Source organism: Battus philenor, unplaced genomic scaffold (genome assembly GCF_028537555.1).
Source record: "Battus philenor isolate CCGP_79_NKW_IND1 unplaced genomic scaffold, ilBatPhil1.0.hap1 SCAF_10, whole genome shotgun sequence".
Classification (NCBI taxonomy): domain Eukaryota; kingdom Metazoa; phylum Arthropoda; class Insecta; order Lepidoptera; family Papilionidae; genus Battus; species Battus philenor.
The window spans coordinates 11,357,690-11,385,023 of record NW_027181662.1 but is presented as its reverse complement, the minus strand read 5'-3'; the positions used below and the strand labels follow the sequence as shown (position 1 = coordinate 11,385,023).

Sequence of the window (27,334 nt, the reverse complement as noted above, 5' to 3'; positions counted from 1 at the left end):
AATAATATTGCCACTGCTCACAAACAAGTTTTCAGAGGAAGAGCAGCAGCGAGCTCGGGTACCATAGTACCACAATGCAAACCCGCCTGCCAGACGTTGCGATTATGCTACGTCCTTATAGATATCTTTGGGAGAAGCCTATGCCTTGCAGTAGGCCTTGCTATGATGATACACACAATACAAGAACACAATTTTTATCAGCTTTCTGATTGGTATTATTGTCAACATTGAACTATTCGATTATAAACTGAAGTACCATTCTGCTGACTCAAGTTTAAGTGCGAAACTAAAGTTTACGACCGAACGTTAGAAATATATTGAATTATTTTTTAATCGAGCGACACTGATTCCTATATACTTTTACCGGTTTGTGCTGCAGTAGAATTTCTGAAAATAAATTAGTTGTATGAAATAGTTTCTTTCACCAATTTCTCTATTGGTAAAGAATGACAGCCGCCTCCACAATTAATGAGCTTTATGTATATGTGTCATTATTCATCCAAATATAAGATTCTGTTTATAAAAGTATGAACAATTGCTCTTCTAAACACACCTCTAACTTCGTTTTCTACTAAATTACAGGAACAATTTATGTGACACACGACGACGGCAAATTACATCATGAACATCACCATCACCATCCGACTGCGCATCAGATACAGGAGCAAGCAACCCCTAAACACAAAGAACCCGATAACATCGTCTTTTCAGATGACAACTATACTTTCGTAGCCCTGATAGAGTAATTATCTTTACACCATACAATTTTTCATTGTTTCCTATAGATCAATGTTAAACTAAAATCAAGTGATAAATAAGATAGTTGCTAGACCAGAACATCAAAGCTCCTCATGCGTAGAGAATCCCAGAGATTTGAAAGGTCAGAGGAAGCCCTCCTCCAACCTCAAAAAGCTGCAACTCTACTCCAAGACGCTGGGGCATTAAAGTTGGGTGTAGTAACTTTGAGTACACGGGTCAAAAAAAGTACTATTACTTTACAAAATCAGGACATAATACCATGTTTTTGGGCTGTTTTTAATAAACGAGTTACTTACGGTAACATGAAAGTATAAAAATAGATAAGTAACAATTTGCTATCATATTACGAGAAACGTGTGGAAAAGTGTGGAAAAAATTGTTTTAGTTTTTAACGAATAGTTAGCAATCATTTTATTATTACGTGAAATAGTTTTTTCAAAGATTTTTCCGGGGCTATCCACTGCCTTTATTGTCTCATGGTAAAATCCTTTATCCTTCCTTTGCGGAGACTACGAAAAGTTTATGTTGGACTTCCGCCAAATTAATCGACCGTGTTAATTTTTATATAAACATTCAATGTAATGGTAATAAAATGAACCGTAACCATATTAACATTTAATTTACTATAGTTTCATCATTATCATCAACACTATTTTTGCCACAAGACGTCCACTGCTAGACATAGGCCCCATCCATAGAAATATTATAGGATCAATTGGAATCGGCCGGAATCCAATGGCTTCTAACAACTCTAACATAGTATATTTATAAGATATTACACAATTATCAAGGAGTATCTATAAATATTCTTTCAAAGTAGCAAATACGGTCACTGCTCAATTATTTGTTCAACTATTTACACATATTTCACTCTGTGACATAAAGTAAAGTATTATTTGCAAAAAGCAAAATAAAAATAACTTTTGCCCTAATTATTAGAATAAAAAATAATGCTTGAATAACGGTTCGATGACAAAGTAATAAAAAATACTCCACTAATTGCAATTTGTATCACTGGCAACTACAATATGCGCTAGATAAAAATAATTTATAAAAATAAAAATCAGATGAACAATTATTTCTAACTACACACCTTAATCATAGTAGTTTGTCGTCTCACTGCAATGTACAGAGCTCCCCCAAAGATATCTATTGGGGTATATACCATAATCGCAACTCGTGGCAGGCAGGTTGGCGATCGCAGTGTACTGTTTTAGTACACGGAGAACGCTGCTGCCCATCATCTGGAAATTAGTTTGTGATAATTCTGTATAACTAATGAACTGAAGCTGAATTTTATAACATACCTAATAATAGACCTGGGATTTGATTCCGTGACCTACGATCGCAAACCTCAGTCCTTTACCACTGGGCAACTATTGCTTAAGTAGGTAATTATTGCTCTTTATTAACTCTTTGTTAATAATTTATTTACTATATATTTATGTATGATTTTGTAGATAAAAATATAAGATCACGGTGTGATCAAATGTCTAAATTTTATTTTTATAGGCAGTTAGTTACAGAGAGCATTTAAAATCAACAATCAGATCATATCTTAAGGTCCCAGTTGACACAGAAACTAATTCCTTTATATTTTTACAGAATACTGTTTAGCGATGGATCGAGAAGAAACTGCACGGGAGCAATCATTCATGACAACGTAGTTCTTACTGCCGCACACTGCTTGTCAGTATTGCATTTTATATACCTCTAATCACCATATTACATTTTCAATTTTTTTTGTAAGATGCGTTATATAATTAACTAGATACTCGCCCTCGCTATTGTGGGTGTTATTTCATTAAATCCATTTTGTATAGTTATTTTAATATGTTAAAAAAATATCCTGGCTAAGTTTTTTACCTATAAGAATTTTAGTTTGAGAGTATACATTTTTAAATGAACGTTCCTCTAACGCTGCCCGCATACAGATATTTCGCGCCACCTTAACTATGTCGTGAGTCCACAAAGGCCATTGGTTAGAGATGGCCAATGGAGCTGACAAAGTCTCCCGCCTTCTGCCATTCCAGACGAGTAATTATTCGTACTACGTCGATGACCGAGGTCACCGCGACGTTGGTTGTTCTTCCTTTATGATCTCTGTTCAATTATGATCTCTTCTTTTCTTCTATCAATCTTGCAGCCCCAAGGGACGTCTGTTGAACGAGCGATATACACCGCCCACTTCCACTTCAGATGAATAATTGTTACACTTATGTGGTGTTCTTGCTTTTTTTTGCGGGTCTGTGATACGGTCTTGCAGCAAAACTCCAAGCCTTCTTATGAGATTCCATCTTCAAACCCCTTACGAATTTAAGAAAAAACTCAACTGACCTGTGCTCCGTGAAGGAATTTAATGACGATCTATTTATTATTTATGCGAATCAGTACGTAGGTGTAAATCTCCTTAAATATACATGGTGATTGTTAATATGTGTGAAAGCTTAGAATGGTGAATATGCAGATCGTTTATCGGCAAAAAGCTTTAAAGCTTTTACACCTATTTTCAATCAGCCCTGTAAATAGATAATAACATCATTTCTTATAAATCATTATTTCTCCCTATTGACTTTTTCGTATAATGTAATGAGCCTTTTGAAAAGTTGAATTAAATCCCTTTTATATATAGATTATGTTTTTACAGCGAACCTTTTTTTCTTTTATGATTATTATAAACGTAATTTCTATCTATTCTTTCTTTTAACTCTTTACATTAATAATTAAAAAGCCTAAATATAACTCAAAGCTGAAACCTTGGTTAAAATAAATACAAAGGAAAAAGGTCATACAGAAATCTTTTAGAACAATTATTGTAATTTTAAGCTTTTCGTATTCGTTCTTTATTTTATATTACTATCTACAGAGAATTATTTACACTGGCTATTTGTGTACGTGGAAAGAATGAGAAGTTGAACCCAGTTTGATAGAAAATATGAAAAGATTTTTAAAACCAGAAGAGATCGATGTGTTATATATTACATATATACAGAAACTATTTAAAATCGTATACTATTTAAAAAATCGACTCGAATACAACGGCAGCGACTGTCTTACTAATGTGTTCAATTTAAAATTGGATTTCCAATTTGAATTCGAACGTGCAAGTTTAACACAAAAAAAAAAATTCCAAACTGGCCAGTAACAAGCGAACGGTATAGGTGTATAAAAAATATATAATTTCAAAATTTATGTATCACTTTATTTTAATTGTAGTGAAATGAAAACATTAAGATCTGTACAACCGGAGCTCACTGGTTCTTTCGTGATCATAGGAACAAAACAAATGTTCGATTCTGGTTACGAACAGTATTTACCTATTGAACGTGTTCTACTGCACCCTGATTATAAACAGTGGTCAGCTGATTTAGCAATGGTGTACACATTTTCTGGGATGATGTCGGATAAACCTGGTAATATTATACCTTTAGCGGATGGAAATTCATTTACGTCCGTACATTCAAACGTAACTGTGATCAATTGGAATCAGATGACCAAGAATAATGTAAGTTACATTTGTTATTCTTATTGTAATATCATTATCATCATCATCATTTCGATCACTGGACGTCCACTGTTAAACAGCGGCCTGCCCGTAGATATCCATTAAGATCAGTTAGAAGCGGCTCACATCCAACTTCTTCCAAACACCTTTATAAGGTCTGTTCACCATGCATCGGACGTCCTACACTGTGCTTGACGGTCTGTTGTCTCCACACCAAAACCTTAAATCCCAAGAAATATTGACTCAAGTTGGCTTTGCAAAGTAAAAATAACTTCATCTAGATATAGATATTATTAAAATTTCCAAGTTCCTTTAAAAAAAGTTTTTCTTTAGATATATTTGGTCGAATCACTTATCAATTCTTTATGTAGAACATGAATATTCACCTTACATACCCTATCTATTTTTATATAGGCGATAACGACAACAACAACCATGAAACCATATCACAGCGATAGCTGCTCCGACTCTTCGGAAGAGGTGATAATTTTTTTCTTATTGTTAATATATTAAGTCCGTATATATGAATAGCGGTAGAGGACTGATACGATCGTAGGTCGCGGGTTTGATTCTCGGAATACAGTCCTATATAATTCCCACTTTATGCATTAATTATAAAGGATTGCCACTGCTCAGAAAAGAAGTTTCCAGAGGATCAGCAGTAGTGTCCTCTGCGTTCCAACGTATCATACTGCGATCACTGACGCGCCTGCAAATTATGGTAATTATTTTATATCCCCCATTGATTTCTTTGGAGGAGGCTTGTAATTAGCGTCTATGGGCTAAAAACTATATGAAAGTACTATCATATTTTTTGCAAAATATCTCACCGATGTATTTCTACCGTTTTAAAGAAATTCATTCATTTGTTTGTTAGAAAATTGAGAGAAAGAATTCTTTTATTGCAGTTTTACCGCCTACCGGTTTTTTTATTTTATTGAAGATCCGCTTCTACATAGATAAACAAATAATACATATTTATAAATATTATAACTATATAGTACATGTGTTTCACGAGATAACTTAACAAGACCAAAGCCTTGTTTATGTTCATATATCGGATATACCGATTTAATCACCTAATATTTTTGAGGAGTTATTAATTCTTATTTTCTGGTTATCATCACAGAATATTTGAGTTGTTATGGTGATTTGAGATTTAAGAGTTCTTTATTTATAGCCGCTATACTATTTTATATGTTTTGACTATATCCAGCACACCCAAAAATCCCCTTTGAACGTGACTTCTTTAAATTATATTTTTGTTAATCTATTTAATCGTCTGTTCCAGGCGGGCCACTATCATAACAAAGTAACACATTCACAAATGACTCAAAGGATATTTATTTCTTCTGAAGAAGATATATCTGTGAGTATAATGTATTTTCAAGTACGACGATATACGACGTTTATTTTGTCATTAATTAATAATAAACGTTTATTTTTTATTTACAGGGACTCACAACTAAGGCAATAAACCAGGTACGTAATATAATTAATTACACGAATCTTAACCTCAAAAGTAAATATTAAATACTTAATTTCTAAAATCAAATTCAATTTTAAAGTCGATATGTACCAGTTAAACAAAAAAATATATAACAAATATTAAAACATAATTTGTAAAGGTAAACATTGCGGAAAGCAAATCTATCTATCGTTTATACATAATATGAATGGAAAGTAAAATGGCCCTTGATCTCATGATCACAGTCTTTAAATATTCACACCTAAAAACAGGCCACTGAAAAATGTCCATGATGCCATGTTTCGTCGTCGTCGTTTCAGTCCATAGACGCCCATTGCTTTGCTAGGCTAGGCTATATACCATAATCGCCACGCTTGGCAGGCAGGTTAGCGATTGCAGTGTGGTATTATGGCACGCAGGGGACGCTACTGCCATCTTTTCGAAAATTGTTTGTTAGCAGTGGCGATTGCAACAATTATTTTATATGTTATTAATGTACAAAATGTAAATTATGCAAGATTGCATCCGGCGAATATAATCCAACCTACGATCGGTAGTCACAGTCCGCACTGGGTTACAACTTCTCACACCTTTGTTTACTTTATATTCATTATTATAAAATATTTCTGACTTATGAAAATTAGTACGCAAAATTTAGACGGGTTCATTCTTTAAATCATTTTTAACATAAGGTTAAATACAAACCCTCTAATGTTCACAGCTAAGCACATTATATACGGAAGAGTATTCTATATTTGAACCTCATGTATGCAGACAGATGGTGCTTAAATTAAAACTACAAATTGGTAAGAATTTAAAATAACGGATAATTCGTTAAATTATAACCACAATTAATCATATATTAATAATTTTTAGTAGATGAAACTAAAATTGTCTGTTACACGATCATGAAGCCAAATAAAATTCAGGTAAATATATAAAATAAATTATTAAACAATGTAAATCTACTTTAAATATATTCTAGCTTTAAAACATCCCAATTTACTGTTTATAAGATCAAAGTGTACCGTTTACATCTAGTCTTTTTAAACTTATGACATGTTTCTTTTTATTCAAAATTGACCGCTACCAGTTTTTCTGTCATCGCCTTAACCTTATTTAAGTAATAATCTGGATTAAGATTTTTCGATACAACGTTTCAAGGGTAATTATGGAGCTCTCACCATACATCGAAATCATCTTGTGGCTGTGGCGGCTGGAGACATCTCTAATGATATCGAACACATCATTGTTGGTACGAAGATTAGCTGTTTCTGCTCGTGGATTGCTGAGAATTTACCGTAAGCTTCATATAAAAAAATACTTAAGCATATAAAAATTGACTATACCCCATGTACACAAATGAAATTATATTAGATAACACAATTCTTTCATGTCTAGGATGACTTGTGTCGGAGTAACCACTACTGTATTAATTCAGGAATATTAGCGAATGTTTGGTTTGTATTTTGTATGATTGGTGCCATCTGGTAACACCCAAATGTCGTTATACATATATATAGATAAGCGTCTGGTAAGCGCAGCGAATGACGTCCATCCACTTCGTGATTAGACGAAAGATACTAGACGCTGGTGGCTGCTTGGGAAATCTCTGGGAAAAAATGTAAACGCTGCGATATTCACCTAAAATCGGCCCACATCATGGCACACAGTAATAAAATTCGTTCAAAAGACTTTTTCATCATATGAAGCATAGGTTAACCAAACAGCTTGTATTGAAAATTAATGCGACTGAATTTTAAATTCTGTACACAGAGTATAAACATTGAGGATAAGAATCACGCAATTATTTTACGCAATACACACCTATCATTTAACCCGAAATCGGGCATTTATAGTACATTTTATTTTCAGTGGTCGAGGAACGGAATTAAACTGTTGCACAAATTGCTGCGAAGGAAGTCTGGCCGATATCAACACGGAAAAATATTTTTAACATTCATCAAACAAATATAACACTATGTTATTACATTTACATCGTTTTACTTATTTTCATACATCAATAAAGTTTACTCATAGCGACAAGGCCAGGAAAAAACCAAGATTTTAAAATAAATAATCTTGCCTATCATAACCTATTCCATGCTTGCGTATCAATGCATGGCGCCATCATTAAGTCCATCATCTGTAATATGAATTATACGTAAGAAGTGAATCGTGAAAATATTGATATGTTTTATATTTAGCACTATATAATTCTGAAGCCTCAGACTAATAAAGTTTGAAGCTTAAATCAATACAAAATTTAACGGTAAAAATTACGAAAAGGTTCTACTTAACTCAAAAACATATGAGTCTTAATAAAGCCGTTAAAAATAGATATCTTCTTCATTTTTGCTGGGTAAAGAATCCATTAAAACGGTGCATAGTCAGCACACTAATTTAGCCACACAAAATTACTTTGCAATACTTATAATGTCAATACGTGTAATACATCTGTACAGCGCTCATATTATAGTGCATAACTAGACAGTCTTACCCTATCGGCCATGTAGTCTTCTTATGATTTCTCAAAAGACAATAATACATATTGTAAATCTTACCAGGTTTACATTGACATAGATAGGGGCGTCCAAAATTAAAGCTCGTAAACTTTGATTTGGCGTTTTAAGAATTGAGAAAGAATACTGCGTCCTATTCAAATTAACTTCAAAGTTGATGCATTGAGGGAAACACATTATCCGATGACAAAATAAAAAACTTATCAGTGTTTCAACAATGGAAAGTTAGAGTAGTTATTGATAATTAAATTACTAACAATTTGCAAAGATACTTTTACTAATTAATCTTTTTAAGTTTAGTTATAAACAACTCAGAACAAATGAGTATATTTTAATTGTCACACTTATGAAGTATTTTATAAGATAATTTACCATATAAGATTATATTGCAAATAAAATTACTTAACTTCAATAAAGTTAAAGACTATAAGCTGAAATTAACAGACAATTTCATTTTAAGAATACTAATTCTTAACAATTTCGCCGAAGCAAATGTAATACAAATAACAAAGCAGTTGTGGATCATTCATTTGAAAAAAGAAGTCGTAATAAAGGCCTATTGTTTTGCTTTGTTAACTTTGGAAGCGAATTCGTTGTTAATTTAACGGCGAAGCGACAAATCTACAGCCGCCGGCGTTTAATTTATTTTCCTTCGTCTCACGACTTCTTAAATCCAATAACCATTTTTTTGCAGGTCCATCAGATATTTATTGAACTCTGTATACATGCAAAATAATTAAATTTGACAATATAAACATTTGAAACATCTATATATTGTTTAACATGATACAAAAAGCCTAAATACTTAAGACGCCATAAAATTTATGTTTTAAAAAATCCAAGTGTCGTTAATAATAAGTGAAAACTCGGGAACTGCTAGACCAATTTAATTTTTTTCTCAGATTTTCGTTAAGACATGAGGAAGGTTCGAAGGAACAATTAAATGGTAAAGAAACGAGGGAAATATTAAACAAACATTATTTTTCCTTTTAATACAATTAGCAGATTAAATTAAAACACTTATCACTAGTGTTGTTATTTTTTATCTATTACACCGCTACAGGAGAATAACTTTTGACAGTAAGTCTGTCAGATCAGCTTACTTAATAAAATAATGTTTATATCACTTATAAATATTAAAATCATGTTCAAAGAGATGACTTTTGTAAAAATGTAAGACATAAATTTCATCCATTGGAAATTTATATAGGTTTAAATTGTGCTGCAGTGTGGAACGAACAATTTTTTGAGCTCGAAGTACTTTGTTCCGTTCACGATGCCATTCCCGCTACTTAGTAGCCACTTGTTTCTTCTTTAGTAGAATGCAAGCACGTTGCCTGCACATTTAATAGCAGCGTAGAGTTTTCAACGTTTTCTCTATTTTCTTTAAACTTGAACAACTTCGATTCTTTTAGGTTGTTCTTAACTTATTATTTGGCTAACTTATAATGTAACGAATACCTCGCAATGAACGACATAATTGTATACTGAACGTACGACTCTTCTATCACCATGATCATTTCAGCCGATAACCGCCGATTTAAGGCAAAGGCCTCTTTCAAAGATCGCTTTAATAGCTGGTATTGCGCTGTCAACCATCGTCTTTCCGCGAACTTGACTACGTCATCAGTCCACCTACTCCTTGTCTATCGACAGGTGGTCCATATTGGAGATCTTTTCGGTCCAAACGGCCGTTGCACAAGTTGCATAAGCCATGTGCTCCATCCACTGCCACTTCGGACAACAACAACAACAACAGCAACTAATCGAACTATGGCATTAAACTGGGTTCTACTGCAAATCTACTCATTTCTGAACCGATGTTGCAGCGAAGCTCGGAATATGACTCACTACATTCCCCAATATATTAACATTTTGAATAGAGCTTTACCTACATTATTTGTAATATTCTAATGAAAAAGGGTAAAACCATAACACGGTTAACTTTAAAATCACTATAAAACTTAAAGGACGTCATATTATAAAATACATGGTTCCCTTCCAATCAAACCCTATACCTGATAACATAAAAGTAAAAATTAACTCACAAACCCAACAAAGTAATACATAAAAATATTTTCTAAATGAGGTACAGATATTAACCTTATAAAAATTAAAAGATTATACATGCCGTACATGAACAATCTTAATTATTTTGATACAAGTATCGATATCCTACTTACAAGTTATTTATTTTGAAGTTATTTCCGAGTAAGGGGTGGATTTGAGCAAAATTAAAAACTCTAAGGTTATCTCTGCGTACTAAAAGTAAACTAGCAATGTAATAAAATCAGGTGTTCGACGATGATCGATGTAGATATGTTGATAATTTAGTTTATTTGTGGATTGATCGTCAAAACATCTATGTAAATTTGATTAAAAAGAAATACAAGACATTCGGCTTTCAATACTGACCTGTAACAACTATTTTTATCGCAGGAAATAACTTTTAATATTTAAAAAAGACGCGAAACTATTTCTTTTATCATTGGAAAATGCATTTTGCCAGTTGACAGTTAAAACTAGACTGGGCTCTCTGAGGAGGACAATAACTTTATTTGATATTTCTTAAGAAAACCATGAAACACATGTTTTTTATTCATCATTTTTCCTAGATATTACGTCTATTAAATAAGTGAGATAGTACTTGATTTTGCAATACTTTGTTTTTTTATCTTTTTTTTCGTTTATTTAACATTATAAAGAAGACGGGTTAATATTAATGCATAGTTTACATTGAATAATCTTTATCAACGTCATCTCAGTTTCATATAAATTTAAATACAAATAGTACGATTTTTAATTGCACTTAAACGTTCTTTGAATTATTCACGTTTTACATTGAATACGGGAACACAATACACTCGGTAATTCGTCCGAATTGAAAAGCGCCTCAGTTTCATGTACATTTTTATTTTTTACTTTTTAAATCGCAAATGAATACAGATGAAGTTTGTTTTGTATTTTTATTTATTTCTGTTTGTGCTGCACTTTTAGTTATTTCGTATTTTAATTAAAGCTTGACAAAAAGTAAATAAAAATAAAAATGTACACAAAGCTTAGGAGGTGTATTTATCGAACGATAACAGAAATATAACAATCATAAAAATATACAGAATTACTTTCCATAATCAGACCGTCCTTCCCCATATTTTCAACAGAACTGGTTGGAAGCAGCTTGCATCCAGCGTCTACCAATAACCCTAACGCTGCCCTTGCCGTGGTCTACGTGGTGCCGTGCACTTTAGAACTTTAAGACCCCAGCGGATATCTGTTCTGTATTACATAGCCGACCCATTACCATATCAACTTACTAATTCATAAGGTGTGTTGAGTAGTAGTAATATAAAAGTCATAAAAAACGGTTATAAACGAGTATTATCTTTCGAAGTTCATATTAAAATCAATTATTTATACAATAAAACAATATTTTTAACAAAAATATTAAATTCAGTTGCAACAGTATTAGTCCCATATTTAAAGTAACCTTTAAGGATAAATAACGAGGGTTTAGTCTTACTGCAATAAATAGGTTGAAAATAACGAATTTCAGTTAAAACTTAGTTTAACTTTTACACATAATTCTATGACTATAATATTAAATAAATAGTTCATGTTTCAGCCCATAGACTTCCACTGTAAGGCATATACCTGCCCCTAATATATCAAGAGGGAAATATACCATAACAGGGTTGGCGATCACAATGTGGCATTATGGTATGCAGAGGACATAATTAACGCACAAAATGTGGATTATTTAAGATTGCATCCCTGGCATCGAACTGCGACCTACGAACACAAGTCACACTCCTGTGTAGGAGCTCGACTACAACTGTTCGATTTTAGTTTTTGAATAGAAAATTAATAAATAGTTCAGATTTATAATGATGTTTAGATTCAGGTATATAGTATTTAGTTAGATATGATATATAGGTTGGTAGTTAGATGATTTTATTGTCGATTTGATTTTTAGTTTCGTAAATTTCTTTTTTTTTTATAGCTTAAGTCATATTTTGGTTGCCAGTCGTATGTTTTTGATTACTTTATGATTGTACTTATGTAGTATTGTTAATTTTGTTGACAATCCTTTATAATTAAAATAATTGTATTTATTATTAAAATTTATTGAATAACATTTTGTTTAGACTGTTTAGATGTAGCGTGGCTTCTATTCGAAATAAATCTTTGAAAAAATTATGACCTAAAACATAAGAGTGCTCGGTGTGACCTTTTTTTTAAAACCTAAAACATTTCTTTCACAAAGCTCTTTCAGAAAATGCAGCAAACATTTTTAATTTTCATCATTCTAAAAGGTGGTATTTTATACGGGTTGTTTAAGAAAATTTGAAAGTCGAAAATATATTCCTTCTAATATTATCTTCCTTTTCATATTGTTATCACCATTTCAGACTTTGATAAACATAATAAAATAAATATATTTTTAAAATTATAGAAGAAAAAAAATGTTAGGTTCGGGAGTGAAGACCTCGCGTTGGCTTGCGCAGCGGAAACCGTACACATATAAGGACATATGACCTTGTTAAAGTCTCGTATGACGCTCAATGCAGGCCGCTTCCTAGCAGTCGTATTGGAAATGCGAAAGGCTAAAATGATGAAGACAAAAAAAAGCATATTGCCTTACGCTATAAAAATTAGTTGTTTTCCTTAGACGTCATTTATTATTAAAAAAAATTGTGGTTTACTTGAAATATACACAAACGGTCTAAACATTTTATTGGTTTATGTATAAACTTGAAAGTATTACTTTGTTGGTTTTAAAGATTAATGTTCCATATTTCGCTAAAAGGAAAATACCCTCATAGTAAAATCGGTAATTTTATTTAAATTAAATTTACACGGAGGGAAAACTTTATACTTCCTCTTCTAGCTGTATTAATAATGATTATTGTGCAAACAAGTCAGAATCTTTGTTGATACTTCTCGGAAATTATTTCGTTGTTATTTTATTAATTATGTTCACTTTACATTCAACAATGACCTCATTCATTTGTTCCAATTAGAACGCGTTCTACTTTAAAGTTTTTTTTTTCATTCTGAATGAATAGAAACACAGATTACTTGTTTTTATTTATTTTACATTTCTGCTTTTTGGACTACCGTAATTTTAAAGCTAACATGTTCGTTTGCGTATTTCAAAAACAAGCGCTTTTCCCCAATGTTTAACAAGCAAGTTCTATTAAATGAATTCAATGGTTAATATTCTTTTAAATATCTCTATCGCAACCGGTAAGACTTGTAAGAACACTGGTATTATCGATTTTCCTATACGACTCTGAATCTTGGCAAATCACAGAGAGGACTGGAAAATAATTGAAGCTTTTGAAATGTGCTGACTATGAGTTTTCCCCCGTCTAGCCTAAGATTAAGCCCAGGCAAGATGCTGCCCTTGAATCTTAAATTATTTTGGCCATATCGCTTGCAGATATCCTGATAACTTCTACAAACTTTTGGTTGCATGGAAAGCACACAGTAGAATACCTCGTGAGCGATCATCCAACTACTGGTATGATTAAGGCAAATCAATAACTGGACTCTCTATTACAACTGTCTTGAGCAAAACAGGATGTAAGAGGGTATGGAATGAGCATCGATTTAGTCAATGCGTTTCCAGACGGATATGACTTTCATAAATTAAGTCTGAGAAGACATTTTTTTAAAATGAACTGATGTCGGCAGGAGCGCAAAGTTACCTTTACACTCTAGGCAAGTTTTGAAGAGCATTATTAGAAAATTCTATAATAGTAAATATATATCGTACTATTACCTCAATAAACAATAATTTGACAACCAGTAACCGTAAATTTAAAAGTAATTTAATAAATTTTAATATTATGAATAGGAATTTACAGAATTAAATCGTCACTTAAAACACATTCATAAGACCTAAAATAATTTAAATACTAGTTAAATTCTATGCTAAAACATTATGAGATTAAAGATAAAAGTATTCATGAAAGTGGATGAAACAAAAACCATATTTTTTATGTCTATTCAAAAATTCTGTTAACATTTTTAAATAGAGTAGTTTTGTTGCGCTTTTTCACTTTCATATAAAACAGTATGGGAAAATGTTCCAGCTGTAAATTAAACATGGCATCTAAAAGGCTTTCCCAGTTCTGAATCAAAATCAATTCAATCGAATAAATTTATTTTTACGATATACGAATCTGTTCCTCTTTTTATTTATAATATTGAGTATCAAGATTCGGTCAATATTTATCTGATTTAGCTTATTTATTTATTTTGTAAAATCAAAGGTCATCGAAGAGTTTACATATTGGTGATTGAAAGTCAGTGTTAATTTTATTGGCTGAACAACTAAGTAGACATGTTACAGCTTAGTTTTTACAAGAAGTCACGCCTGACGTTGTTCTTTTATCTATTAATCCTGTATCTCAGAAAGCTCTAAAACTCAGAAAGGCTAACAGCGACCAACAACCAGCGAATATAGGCATTCACAGATAATGCGAATTTCAGATGGTAGAGAGCTCTTAGCCTAAACATTATAATTTGTCACTAAGTTCGAGATTTCTCTCGGAAACTTCCGTTCAGGCCGTTACAATAAGTATTTCAACGGATTGGGAGACTATTCAACTATTAGTTCGCTATAGTGGGCACTCCATGAAGTAACCGTGCTAGGGACTGCAAAAGAAAAACCTCTGCTTTGAATTTCATTCTATAGACATTTAACATACCAATTCGAGAATGCCCGAAGACATTGTCAAGTTTAACGTCAATGAGTTTGCACGTCAGCGATTAAAGTTCTATCTTGAAATTAAAGATCATTCGGTAATCCAATTATAATAGCTACTAAGTCCTTCAAGTTGAAACAAGGAATGTTCACACACTGGCACTGAGTTGTGTATACACTATACATATAAAAAGTGTGTTGTATTATTGTTCACTTTGTATAAATGCTATTATATTTGTATATTTCTTCAAAAATAAAATAGTACTTCCGCAATCACAATTCAGTCGTTTTATTCAGTCCCCCAAATTAACATCCTTAACTTTGTAGACAAATGGATGCGGGCACTGTAACTGTTTCCTTAACTGAAAGTAATGCGCCATTTCTGTCGCGCTGATTCTGTTTTACACCTTGAACGTGGTGGACACAAACATTTTATATCCTACTTTATTCAACCCGTTTATGGTTCGCAATAAAACTACTAGTATCAATTAATAAGGAACGAAATTTTATAATAAAATATTACAATATTAAATATTCATGTGATAACTGGTACTGTGGTATTCAAACTGTGGTAGTCCAGCGTTGAAGGACTCATACTGAGCTTTAGAACCGGGAAAGAATACTTTAGTGCTTTTCGAATTAACTTTAGATATGTTGTAATGAAGCCACAACAGACCTGGTGAAGCTTTAATTGCCAACGGGTAAACACCATTATTCCATGACAGAACAAGAAACTTATCAGTGTCCCTATAGTGAAGTCATGGTAATTATGAACTAATAATTTGCGAAAAAAATTATTTGACCAGTGGTATTCCAGCGGTAGACTGAGACTTGCAATTGCATATCGCGGGTTCAATTTCCTGTACCACGGATCTTACAATTCACACTTTGTGGATTAATTGTGTAAGTTTGCCGAAGATCATAAAAAAAGTTTCCAGAAGATAGGCATCGACATCCTCCGAGTCCTGATCCTGCTTAATACAATACTATGATCGCAACCCGTCAGGCGCGGCGGTTGTAACATATCCCCTCATAGATATCTTTGAAGTAGGCATGTGCTTTGCAGTAGGCGTCTAAGGCTAAAACGACGGAGTATTTATATTATAAAATACGTTGTTGAAAAAAATCTGCTTTAGTACCTAAACGAATATCTTGCTGTGACATTATTTATGGTACGGTCGTGCGACACTAAACATGAAATAATAATACCACAAATATTTATTTCTACAAATGTTTACACCCACTGTCACAATGCCGGGGCAATGTCACAATACACTTATATGGGGTTTTCAAATTTATAATAAGAAGAAATATCTCAAAAAATGAACTTAGTTACCTTACCTATGTTAATGTTATACCTAATGTTAGTAAGTTTTAAATCAATTAATTCATTACACAGGAAAATTATAAAATAGGTTTTATAATTAAAGATATTACATGATCGATCGATCGAGGAAATTTTTCTTACGAATTAAAATGGTATTTAGACTATTTTTTAATAACACGATAGTGTAATATATGCGTATTTTAAAATATTATATACCATCAAAACTTTTGAAAACATTGCAATTGTCTACTTTTTTACAGGTTTAAAAAAAGGAATAATTCAAAAATCGTTAAGGCTTAACATTACAATAGTTTTACTATTTTTTCCGAATAGGCTATGAGTCAAATTTGACTTGATTTCTAATTAAGTTTCCGATTACTTTTACACGGTATTACCATATATTTTTAAAAAATCACACGACTTACGAATTCCATCTTCTATTATATTTAAGTGGGGTTTTATTAAAACGGGGATATTTTCAATTTTATTGCATCAAAACAACTTCATGACTCAAAGAATTACCTCCCCATGTTTTAAAAACAAAGTGTTAATAATCATTTTAGCCGTCGGTGTCGCTGCTGGGCAAACAACTCCTGCGTAGATTTCCAATAATACCAACCTTCTTACAGCGCTTTCCGATTACCTTAATAAGGTTATTTTTTCACCTTTTTGCGTGGACAATATCTTTAATAGGATTGAAATAGTACTTTTGAAATATAAAAGGTCTTCATTATTTTTAGAGTATCCTTGCAAAATTTAACTTTAATATCTGTTATAAAATAGGATCGAAGTAATAAAACAATACGTTCGCTTTTTGTGGATTTATTTCTCAAGTATACAAAATATAGATTGAAAAGCAATAATATTTTACAAGAATTCATATAAAATATGTCTGGTGTACAACGAATTAAATTTTAATGCTTATCCGTCTCTATAGTAATCTTCTAATGTAATTTTTAAACGTATAGAAAAATAATACATTAATGGATAATAAGTTCTTAACATTACTTAAAATTATTGTTATCATATCAATCACAAAAATATTTGTGAAAAGTAAAATTAAACTGCTAAGACATTATTTTTTTTAATAAGCGAAGTGTCTACAATTCGCCTTTGAAATTATATTTATATAATAACCAACAAATTAGCATTTTTCCGAAACAAGTTTGATTGTTATACATTCATAAGCATAGTATACATACAACGAATGTTTAAACGAATTAACAATTTTAAAAAAAATACTAGGGACGGCACTGCAATTTAATTGAGTTAAAAATCGATTTTCATTTTAATCGATCGTTTTTTGATCAATCGCCTATTTATAGGTAGTATAAAAATATTAGTGCAAAGAACAACTGTGTTTAACAACAATATTTAATCATTTTAAGCGAAATATCATTCTCTGCATCATTATTTTATGCTACCGTAACAAATTTTATAATTATAATCCAATATTTAATATTACAAAATTCTGCATAATGTTAGCTTTATATAAACTAGCCTAAAGCCCTCTAACAAAAGCTTATAATGAAATTGGCAAAAGCCTAATATACTGTGGCAATATAAAAATAAGTAAGCTCCAGGCAGTTTTAAATCAAGCTATTTATATTAATAAGTAAATGCTATATAATACAATGCAGATTCAAGGAAATAATTAAGTCATAAGTAAAGTAATATTTAATACTTACAAGAGATTCATATAGTTATTTAATACAAAACATGAACTTTCAGATTTATTCAGAGATTTATCATCCTACATGTGAAGAAGTGAATTTACCAATGGAACACTTTCTTGACAATAAATATATAGTTTAATAAATACCATACTTTATGTTTTAGGTGGGTGATATTATTTGTTTATTCATATGAGAAAAATTGGTATCAATTATATTATATTATCTTACTTGGTAAACGAATAAAAACCCATTTTTTTAAAAGAAAAATAGGAAGAGCAAACATAAAGATTTCTTTTAAATTAAACTAAATGGGCCTTGGGAATGTTAAAAAGTCCTGCTTATTAGTTTATGAACACGTGAATAATAATAACAATTAATACAGCCAACATACCAAATTGCAACATCATATTAATTATATAAATATAAATAAAAAGGCATAATAAATTATTAAAAAATTTCAATCACATAAATCAAAGAATTTTTTTTAACCTAATAATAAAATGGTGTATTCATGGTTTACAAAAGTGTTGTCAGTTATTTCAAATATGCAAATAATTCCGAAAGAAAAAATATCGACAAATGATTATTAATTGGAGCTTAAATAATGTACTATGTAATGAATGTACTGGCTTAATCTAGAATAAATCTAAGATATTCTAACCTAAGAAATCTGTTAAATCTCCATTTCGAGCTTTTAATTAAATAAAAATGTATCAAACTTAAATAAAAATTTCAGAATTTAAGAGTAAAAAATCTACAAAACTGAGCAAAAAAACTAATACAAAACGGACGCAATTTGAATTTGTAAAAAAAATTTGGAATAAAAATAATCCTTTGAGATAAATGAGTATTTCTTAATGACTAAAAAAATAACATGTTTTAATTCTTACAATTAATATTATGTAGATACATTACAACTAGTATTGTCAGCCATTATTCTCCTGCTGCGACGACCCACACCTTGACCAAGAATGGCAACACTATTTATTTTCACAATTTATATTGTGCCACCGCTTACTAATGTGATGTTAAAATTTTAATTGTTACGATTAAAACCATAAAAGAACCTTTCATATTTAGTTGAATAAGTGATGTCTGATAAAAGTACATTAAAATAACTGGCCAAAATATCGGAAGTATAAAATATTTACACTAATTCTACTCTACCTATATTGCCATATTGTTTTAAATCTCATAATTGCAAAAAAAAGAGCGAACACAATTTGTCATATTTACTACAAAATTTGAATACTGTTTTCTTTCACATTCTTATGATTTCTACATGTTTCGTTCTCAAATAATCAAAGAACAAAATATTCCATGTGTTTTAAAAATGTTTAACAATTTCAGATCCAAAATACTGATCGATCAATGTTACATAAATGCATCATTACAAACACCTACACATACATTAATTCAATATTTATATTCTCACAGCTCCCATTAAGGCTACTTTGGAAGGTACATGAACACATATTGTAGAATATCAACTACCCCAGAATTTACCTTCTCATTTAGGGATATACAAACTGCAATATGTTGCACATATAATTATTTAAAAATACTTGTGATGGCAGGGCACTGAGAACCCCTAGCCTAAGACCGTTAAAGTAGCGAAGCTCAAAGACTCTCTCGAGAACCTCGGTTACCGCTACTTTCTACTATTTTACCAGATTGGACGGCCGCCGAGTTTTTAAATCACTTCGGCGGCACTCCATGGAGTGACTAGGCCCAAGGCACCCCATGAGAGGACCTCAGCTTATTCTGTCATCACTTGTCGATAATACCCGCTCAGCATTCAGACACAATGGCGCCCGAAAAGGCCAAACCTGGACAGGATCCATTGCTATTGTCTGTGACTACTACCACTTCTGAAAGTACAGCGCTGGGATAAGTGGCGGAAGAACCTCCAGCAACGCTTCTATCCAACACTACCAGGGGTTGGCGACCTTAATGATATACGATCCGGACTCTTGCCGACGAGACCGGTTGGTCCCTTAAGTTCGTTTGAAGAGTTCATTTCATTCATGTTTATTTAAAAAGAAAAATTACAGGAACAAGATTTATAGGCGAGGAAATATCATAATTTACCGTGAAACGTGTTTCTAATAACAATTTTCAAGGTAAAATACTTATATTAAATATAGCAGAACACAAAACAATTAGTATATCCCTTTGCTTTCACTCAATTATATCAATTTGTGCAGTTATTAAAATTAAATTATATGAATATATAATAACATTGATAAAACTTTAACTACCAAGCAACAATTTTGAAGGTTTGACAGACATTAAATGGTTCATAGGTTTTTAGAAAAAACGCCAAAGGGAGAATTAAGATGAAATTTGATAGTTAACATTGATATAGTACAACAATATATAAAATATACTAACCTTGTTACGTAATATTGGTGTATGCGAAAATAAATAATAAAAAAAAATATATTAGGTTCATAAAACTCCTATTGTTCAATACAAGATATTAATAATTCTATATGCTGTATTTAATAGTCATATTAAATTATCTTTAAATGATTTAAACCATAAACATTAAGGCATAAAATACTGGTTTACAAGATCCAAGTCTCATGTTTAAAATGTAATGACATGGTAAAAGATATTATAAATGTTAAACCACTTTTCTACTAATAATTTAAAAACATTTACATTGACAAAACATTTTCTTATTTTCATTTCATACACCAATATTTTAATAATTTAAGAGGAACTCTGACATCAATTCCATTAAAAGGTATCAATAAGGTTCAGCAGAATCTTGCTTTCGATACATAGTTTATAATAACCATTAACACATTGAAAACATGATTTTAAAATAAATATTTGCAATTAACATATATTTTAAATATGTAGAATCAACATTAAAAACTATCTATGGTGTATAAATCGATGTATTTAAAATACATTTCTTAAAAACTTTAATGTTTCTATGTTGTGATTTACAAAGCGTTTAAAAATTAAGCAAATACTGAAAATTTTTATTTTAGAATCCTGACAATAGTTACCTTTAGGTTTTAATTCAATCATAACAAACTTGCAAATCGATTTTTTAGATTTCGATTATCCTGCATATAGTAGCCGGTAGGGGTCGCTGTTACGTCGCGAAGCGCGTCACACGGCAGCAGGAGAAGCCGTATGTCAGTGCCATTTTGATTTCTGCGCGAAAATGTCTGCTCGAAGATTTTGTGCAAAACATATACCCAGGATCTATGAACCATTCACAATGTATTAAAAACTCTATATATTATAAAAATAGGGTAAGTATATAAGGTTAAACTAAATTATTGGAGTAACGACTAGTTAGATATTAAAGTAAATGTATTTGCTAACTTAGAAATCATTATACTTAATAAAAAAAAACAACCCTAGTGTGAAATATTAAAATTATAGTCTATATATTTCATAACATAAAAAAATATTATTTATTAATTATTACATTAGTGTATAAAACGTGATATACTATCACAAACATAAACCTGTGAATTTGTAAAAAATAATAATAGCCGATACTAAATACTCAAATATAAATATTAACAGTACTTAGTCAAAAAGCTCAGCAAAATTAAAATTAGTAATATTTCTATTGAATACTATTGACATGTGATGTGCTACTACGTGACAAAACTTACTTGTGCAAAAGCAGTACAAACAGCAGAAGTGGCTACAATCAACAGGTTGCGGTCAAACCACTCCTCCGCTGCCTCTAAGCAGCCTTTGTCATATATTATTTTAGCAATGTCAAAACTCTAAAACAAAACACATATAACAAAATAAACCCAACATTCAAACTACCAATTGACATTTTTCATGTAACTTAAATACAATAATTGACAGTTCCATAAATTCAAAAACCCATCAGATATAGCTGTGTTTTTATGGTTGCACAAGACATTCTTGTTCGAAGACATTATTTATTCACTTATATGTGCTTTTTTATACTAATGTCTATCCATTAATTGCATGATTTTAATTGTTTTGTAATCTTTATGTTTTTAAAACTACCAACGAAAAGGAGCAAAGACGATACAACAAGAATACACAAAAGCCCTTTGAAACCACAGTGTTACTACTAGAGGTGCCACCGCAATGTGCCTTTTGTAAATAATATGGTTTACAAAACATAATGTAACTTTTATAAATTTTTGAATGTCAAAATGGCTGACATTTGGCACGTATATGCACATTACGCAGTGGCGCCATCTATGAATGACTGGTGCGCAACACAGAGCATTTGAACCTTGAGCGCGAGGGGGCTCACTATGGCTGCGGCGACGGACGCGAAGTGCCGATGCAACCAGTCCTCAGCAGCTGCCAGGCAACCGCGCTCGTTTATCACTTGCTCGCTCACTTGCTACATTTACATTCGTATTTTCACAACGTGGACTAAGAATATATCAAAACCATGTCCATAATAAATGTTGTATTGACACCAGCATCTCTATTATTAATCAAAAATTCCCCAGATAAAACACATCATATGTTTAATTAAAATAGAACCATTTTACAGCCCTCTTTCAGTCACTGAAACATGTACTTAATTTATTTGTATCCTTTTAAGCAAGCTTACAGTTGCTGCTGAACAAATAATGTTTCGTTGCTTATCTTCATAGCATATTTATACATATAGTTGACCCATATTTTTTTAATTTTACAGATTTTGGATACATGTTAAATATTACATATAGGATGAAATGATGAAAAATCTAGTAGAGGGAAGTTGCAAGATCTTGGCAGGGCAAACAGTCATGTTGGTGATCCATGCCTGTGCCTTGCAGTGGGCGAGTATCGGTGAACATCATAATCATATTGAAAAATTTAGTTATGTAATAAATATTTAGAAATACTTACATAGGTAGGTTTTCTGACGTCATACCCACATTGTTTATTTTTTATAATAATATCCTGAGGTTTGCTGCGACAACAACTGAAAGGCACTCCACAGGCCTCCCGAGAGCCAACTGCACCACTTGAACAGTTAAAGTAGGCATTGCGATCCCAGTCGCGGGGGCCTTCGACACCACAGCATTGCAGCTATGAAAAAAAAAAAACATTATTGGCATAACATTGTGTATAAACCGGTTATATATGTACGATACAAGGATTCTGCTTACATAGCATCAATGTGATATACATCCAAAATATTCAAGGCGCAAGCATGAAAAGCGCTTAACGCAGATGCAGCTACTACGTGACCAGGAGCAACATCATAAGGAATAATAATTAAGAGAAATACTTCATTTTTATACTTTGAATTGGACCAAATATTTAGTATTTAAGTTTAATAAGTAATTTCTTTTACAATAAATAAATAATAACAAGTTAAATGTTTTTTTTTATCCTTCTTAATACACCCTTAAAAATTTTTATATATCATATGTATATGTAACTTCTTTGTGAAAATATATGGCAATATTTCTATCAATTCATCAAGATGGCTCCCAATAACAAGCATTTAAGATAGCAGAGGTTTGGCTTTTTCACTTCAGAGAATGTTGTATATACTAATATTTATATTAAGTACCAAGAATAATAATTAAAATTAAAGTGATCCGAATTTATAGTAAAGCTTATTTGTGCGATAATTATAATACTTTATATCTTTGTAAGTAAGAGTGTAATTTTAATGGTGTTACACAATCATTCCTCACTTAACTCACACATTAGTGGTTTTAATAAATAGAGCAAAGAAGAATAAACTGGGGAGAGAGCTTACATATACAATATCTAGCCGTTTGCTTATTTAAAACAAATAAAAATTACATTCATCTTTCATACACACTTCAATTGACTTCTTAATTAGTATTAATTCGCTACTATAATGGAATCATCATTGACATACCCATTCTCCTTGTATCCAATCAATTAAATTCTGCTGGTCAGGATCCTCTCTATAATGTGTGATAAATGATTGGAAGCCGCTTGTCGCTTGTTGCTTGATCTAAAATATTAAAAATAATTGCATGTTATTATAAATAAACAAATCAAAACTTTAAAACTTAAACTTTTAACTTAAAAACTTCACTTTGGGATTCAAAGGTAGAGTTCTTTTACTGCAGTAAAATATTCATGTAGATTTATTCATGACAGCCCCTTAAGATATTGAAGTAGAGACCACAGACAGGCAAGAACAGCAAAGGACATCTACAAGACAGACAAATGACCTTGTTCAGAAAATGCTGGATGCTGCCAACCGGTCTTGTTAGAAATCTGCAGGGGAGATTATATCTGGCAGTAAACATCTAATTACATACAGTTTGTAAATATGGGTCAAATAATAAAATGCTTTATTACTTTTAAAATCTTGTGCCTTGACTCCATAAAATATTTGAATCATGTTTATAAATATTTTTTACAAAAAAATAGTTAAATTAAGTAATAACTTTACCCAATCTTTGAACACGAAAAATAAAATGCCAGTTGTCATTTCAGCCAGTAACAATAGTGCCAAAAATACTGCATACTGTAAAAAGAAAATTATAATCTAGATGTAAAGTACATAAAAATTAATGATTATAGATACTATAATCTATGTACATTTATTGATATATAAAAAATTAAAACATACATGTGGATACACATGTATGTTTTAATTTTTTTGGTAATAACAGCTATTTACATTTTGCTTGTATATAAATACAATATAATTTAATAAAAAGTAATGAGAGACTTTTAAGATGTGATGCTGGTGCAAAATGCTATAATACATCTCTTGGATTGTAAAACAAAGGCGACAATGTAGTTTCCATCTATTTGTCTACAAAGAGTCCTTAAGTATTTGTACACATTGCCTGCAAAGATGGAAAAAACCTTCCTTAATTTATCTTTCCAGGTATGGATATAAGAACACAGAAGAATAGCCAGATCACTAGATGTGATGAATAAAATCTGCACTACTATAGACTTCTTTCTGTACTTTACTAAGTTAATGATGCCATATACATAGCTTGGAACCAATAGTGCAGGTACATGTGAGAATATGGTATGTGATGGGGTTGTGATTCTCAGCAATGGGTATTATAATGGGAGAAGAATGATAAATATTATTATATATCGCTAGACAAGTAAACATTCTTAATGAAAACGAACCATACCTTCAAAATACTATTTGATAGGAGTAGTAAGCAGTAAGATAGTAATAACAAAAATCTAATTTAATAAATTAACTTTTATTCATTAATAACTATTTTATATTAATTTCTCTATTTCAGATAATGCATTCCAAAAGAGGCATGTGGATAAAGGAGATTACAGAGTGGGAAAAGGAGCAAGAGCAAGCAAATAAAAAGATGCAAGGAAAATCTACCCTTTGGTTTGGAGATGCTATAAAGATAGAAAAGACTTTGATCAGAGGCTTATGTTTTATAGACAACCAAACAAATCAGAATTTGTTGCCAAAGTGTACAAAATTCTGTAAGTCATAGTAAACAAAGGCATAATTACTTGGTACATAAATAATTTTAAAATTTAATCTACATAATGCAAACAACCATACTTACGCAGGCTAGTAGGCAGGTATTCTCACGTAATGCACCAACACAGCCCGTAAATCCAATAATAAATGTTATTGTTCCTGTAAATATACAATACATGATAACAATTAATTTAAAACTCCACTGAATCAATTATAATGAATATTTTATGTTGTTAGACAGTCATTATTATGTTGTCAAGATAAATATTATAGTTATTCCTTGAAAGTACTGCGATATATGAATGTGTGGATACTTAAACTGATAGAACTATTCACAAGTGGATGTATAGTAGAAGTTTCAAAATGAACCAGTTTACACCTACCAATAAGTAATAGTAAACAATCCCATTTTTTCCAAATTTTAATAAACATTTTACAATAACAAGGTTGTCTTGTTAAGGTCACCAGAAGATACTGAATGCTGGCCACTCAAAACCAGTCTAACTGGAAATCTATGAAGGCCTATATCCAACAGATATACTAAGGCTGAAATAATAATGACAATAACTTAAAAAAAAATTGTAATTATTGGCAATTGTTTGTGTTCACTCACCTACACATATAAGTATAAATGCGGGATCCAAAGCGATATTGGTTAATCTTGACAGATTGTTGAATGTATCTTTTTCCATCCATGCCCAAATACCAACTGCTAATATTATGAGACCCACAAACTGCAAATAGCAATATTTTCAGATAAGTTCAGGAAAATTTTATCAAAAATTAAACTTGTCCTTTAAACAATTCAAGTGGAGTAACATGTACCAGAACTGAAAAATCAGTACCAGCGTTTTCAGATTACATCGCCGTTTTTTTTTTAATAATAAACGTTTCAAAGGACTCTATCAAGATTTTCTCTAATTTTGTACAGTAAATTTATAATACTAATAATTAGTAAAAATCTCTTATAAAACATAGACAGGACAAAGAATAACAACAATTATATATCTTGTTATTACAAAACAAAGCAAATTTTACAGATCAACTCTATATTGATGCTCTAGTTACAAGACAAAGCAACCTTGAATCATAGGTCTGTCCACAATTTAGGTTTTGCCACGCATAATAGATCTCAAGTTACTCGCATTTCATATGATCTACCGTTAGCTAAAGTAATCATTAACTTACCCAGAATAATACATTAACTCCAAATATAACATATTTCAAACAACAGCTGACTTCGCTGGTGTCACGACGATACTTTCTTATACCGGGCATTTTTACACATGCTAAGCATAAGTTTTATTTAGAATAAGTCTTACGTTGAATCGCTACATTTGATGTATATTTAGATTTGGGTTGAATTACGAACATTAATAACAAGTAGGACAAAAACCTATGCACACAAATATACTGTCACAATGACGACCAATCACTTCACATCTAGGTATGTACTATATGATTTAATACCAATTGAAATCGATTATCAATGCGTCTTTTTACTAATCGATTATTCCGAATGAAAAACCAAATAAATAAGAACAAACAAATTAAATAGACTGGACTAAACATGAAGCGAAAATTCGTAATAAAGTTAACAGTTTATAAAGTTAAAGTTAACCGATTAATTTTGTAGCGGTTAGGTGTATCTATAAATAATAAAAAACCGTTATTAGTTTTATTTAAGCAAACGATGCGTTTAAGCTAAAGAAATAAAAATATTATTTATATGGATACATGATTTTGAAGTAGAATTTATATATTTTATAAAGAAAGTTAAAATCATCTTTTAAAATAATATATATTTTATTTATAGTTCAAATATTTTACCATGAATATTAACCTAAAAATCTATTGCAATCTAATAAATAAAGTTAAATGTGGCTGGAGCATTAAAATTCGTTTGTGCTTAAAAAAAATTGTTATGCGTGTTTTT

General features: G+C 31.2%; 2 protein-coding genes across 3 annotated transcripts; one reads left to right on the top strand and one right to left on the bottom strand.

The window, feature by feature from the left end:
- The first annotated feature begins 74 nt into the window (after positions 1–74).
- LOC137927087 (uncharacterized) lies at positions 75–7,689 on the top strand. Its single transcript, XM_068770872.1, has 10 exons — positions 75–150; positions 583–742; positions 3,976–4,264; positions 4,679–4,744; positions 5,556–5,633; positions 5,720–5,746; positions 6,454–6,538; positions 6,609–6,661; positions 6,897–7,033; positions 7,608–7,689. Exons 1-10 carry the CDS (start codon positions 75–77, stop codon positions 7,687–7,689), a joined length of 1,053 nt encoding a protein of 350 aa, XP_068626973.1.
- Positions 7,690–18,520: 10,831 nt separating this feature from the next.
- Positions 18,521–26,858, bottom strand: Tsp26A (Tetraspanin 26A). 2 transcript variants are annotated; one of them, XM_068767981.1, is made up of 9 exons: positions 26,587–26,858; positions 26,012–26,132; positions 25,484–25,557; positions 24,373–24,447; positions 23,827–23,925; positions 22,836–23,018; positions 22,225–22,338; positions 21,617–21,733; positions 18,521–21,194 (listed from the first exon to the last, which is right to left on the bottom strand). In XM_068767981.1, exons 1-9 carry the CDS (start codon positions 26,674–26,676, stop codon positions 21,126–21,128), a joined length of 942 nt encoding a protein of 313 aa, XP_068624082.1. In that variant the 5' UTR covers positions 26,677–26,858; the 3' UTR covers positions 18,521–21,125. The 2 variants fall into 2 exon arrangements, with proteins under 2 accessions (XP_068624082.1, XP_068624074.1); XM_068767973.1 differs by lacking the exon at positions 22,225–22,338 and having other exon boundaries at positions 26,587–26,852.
- Positions 26,859–27,334: the final 476 nt, after the last annotated feature.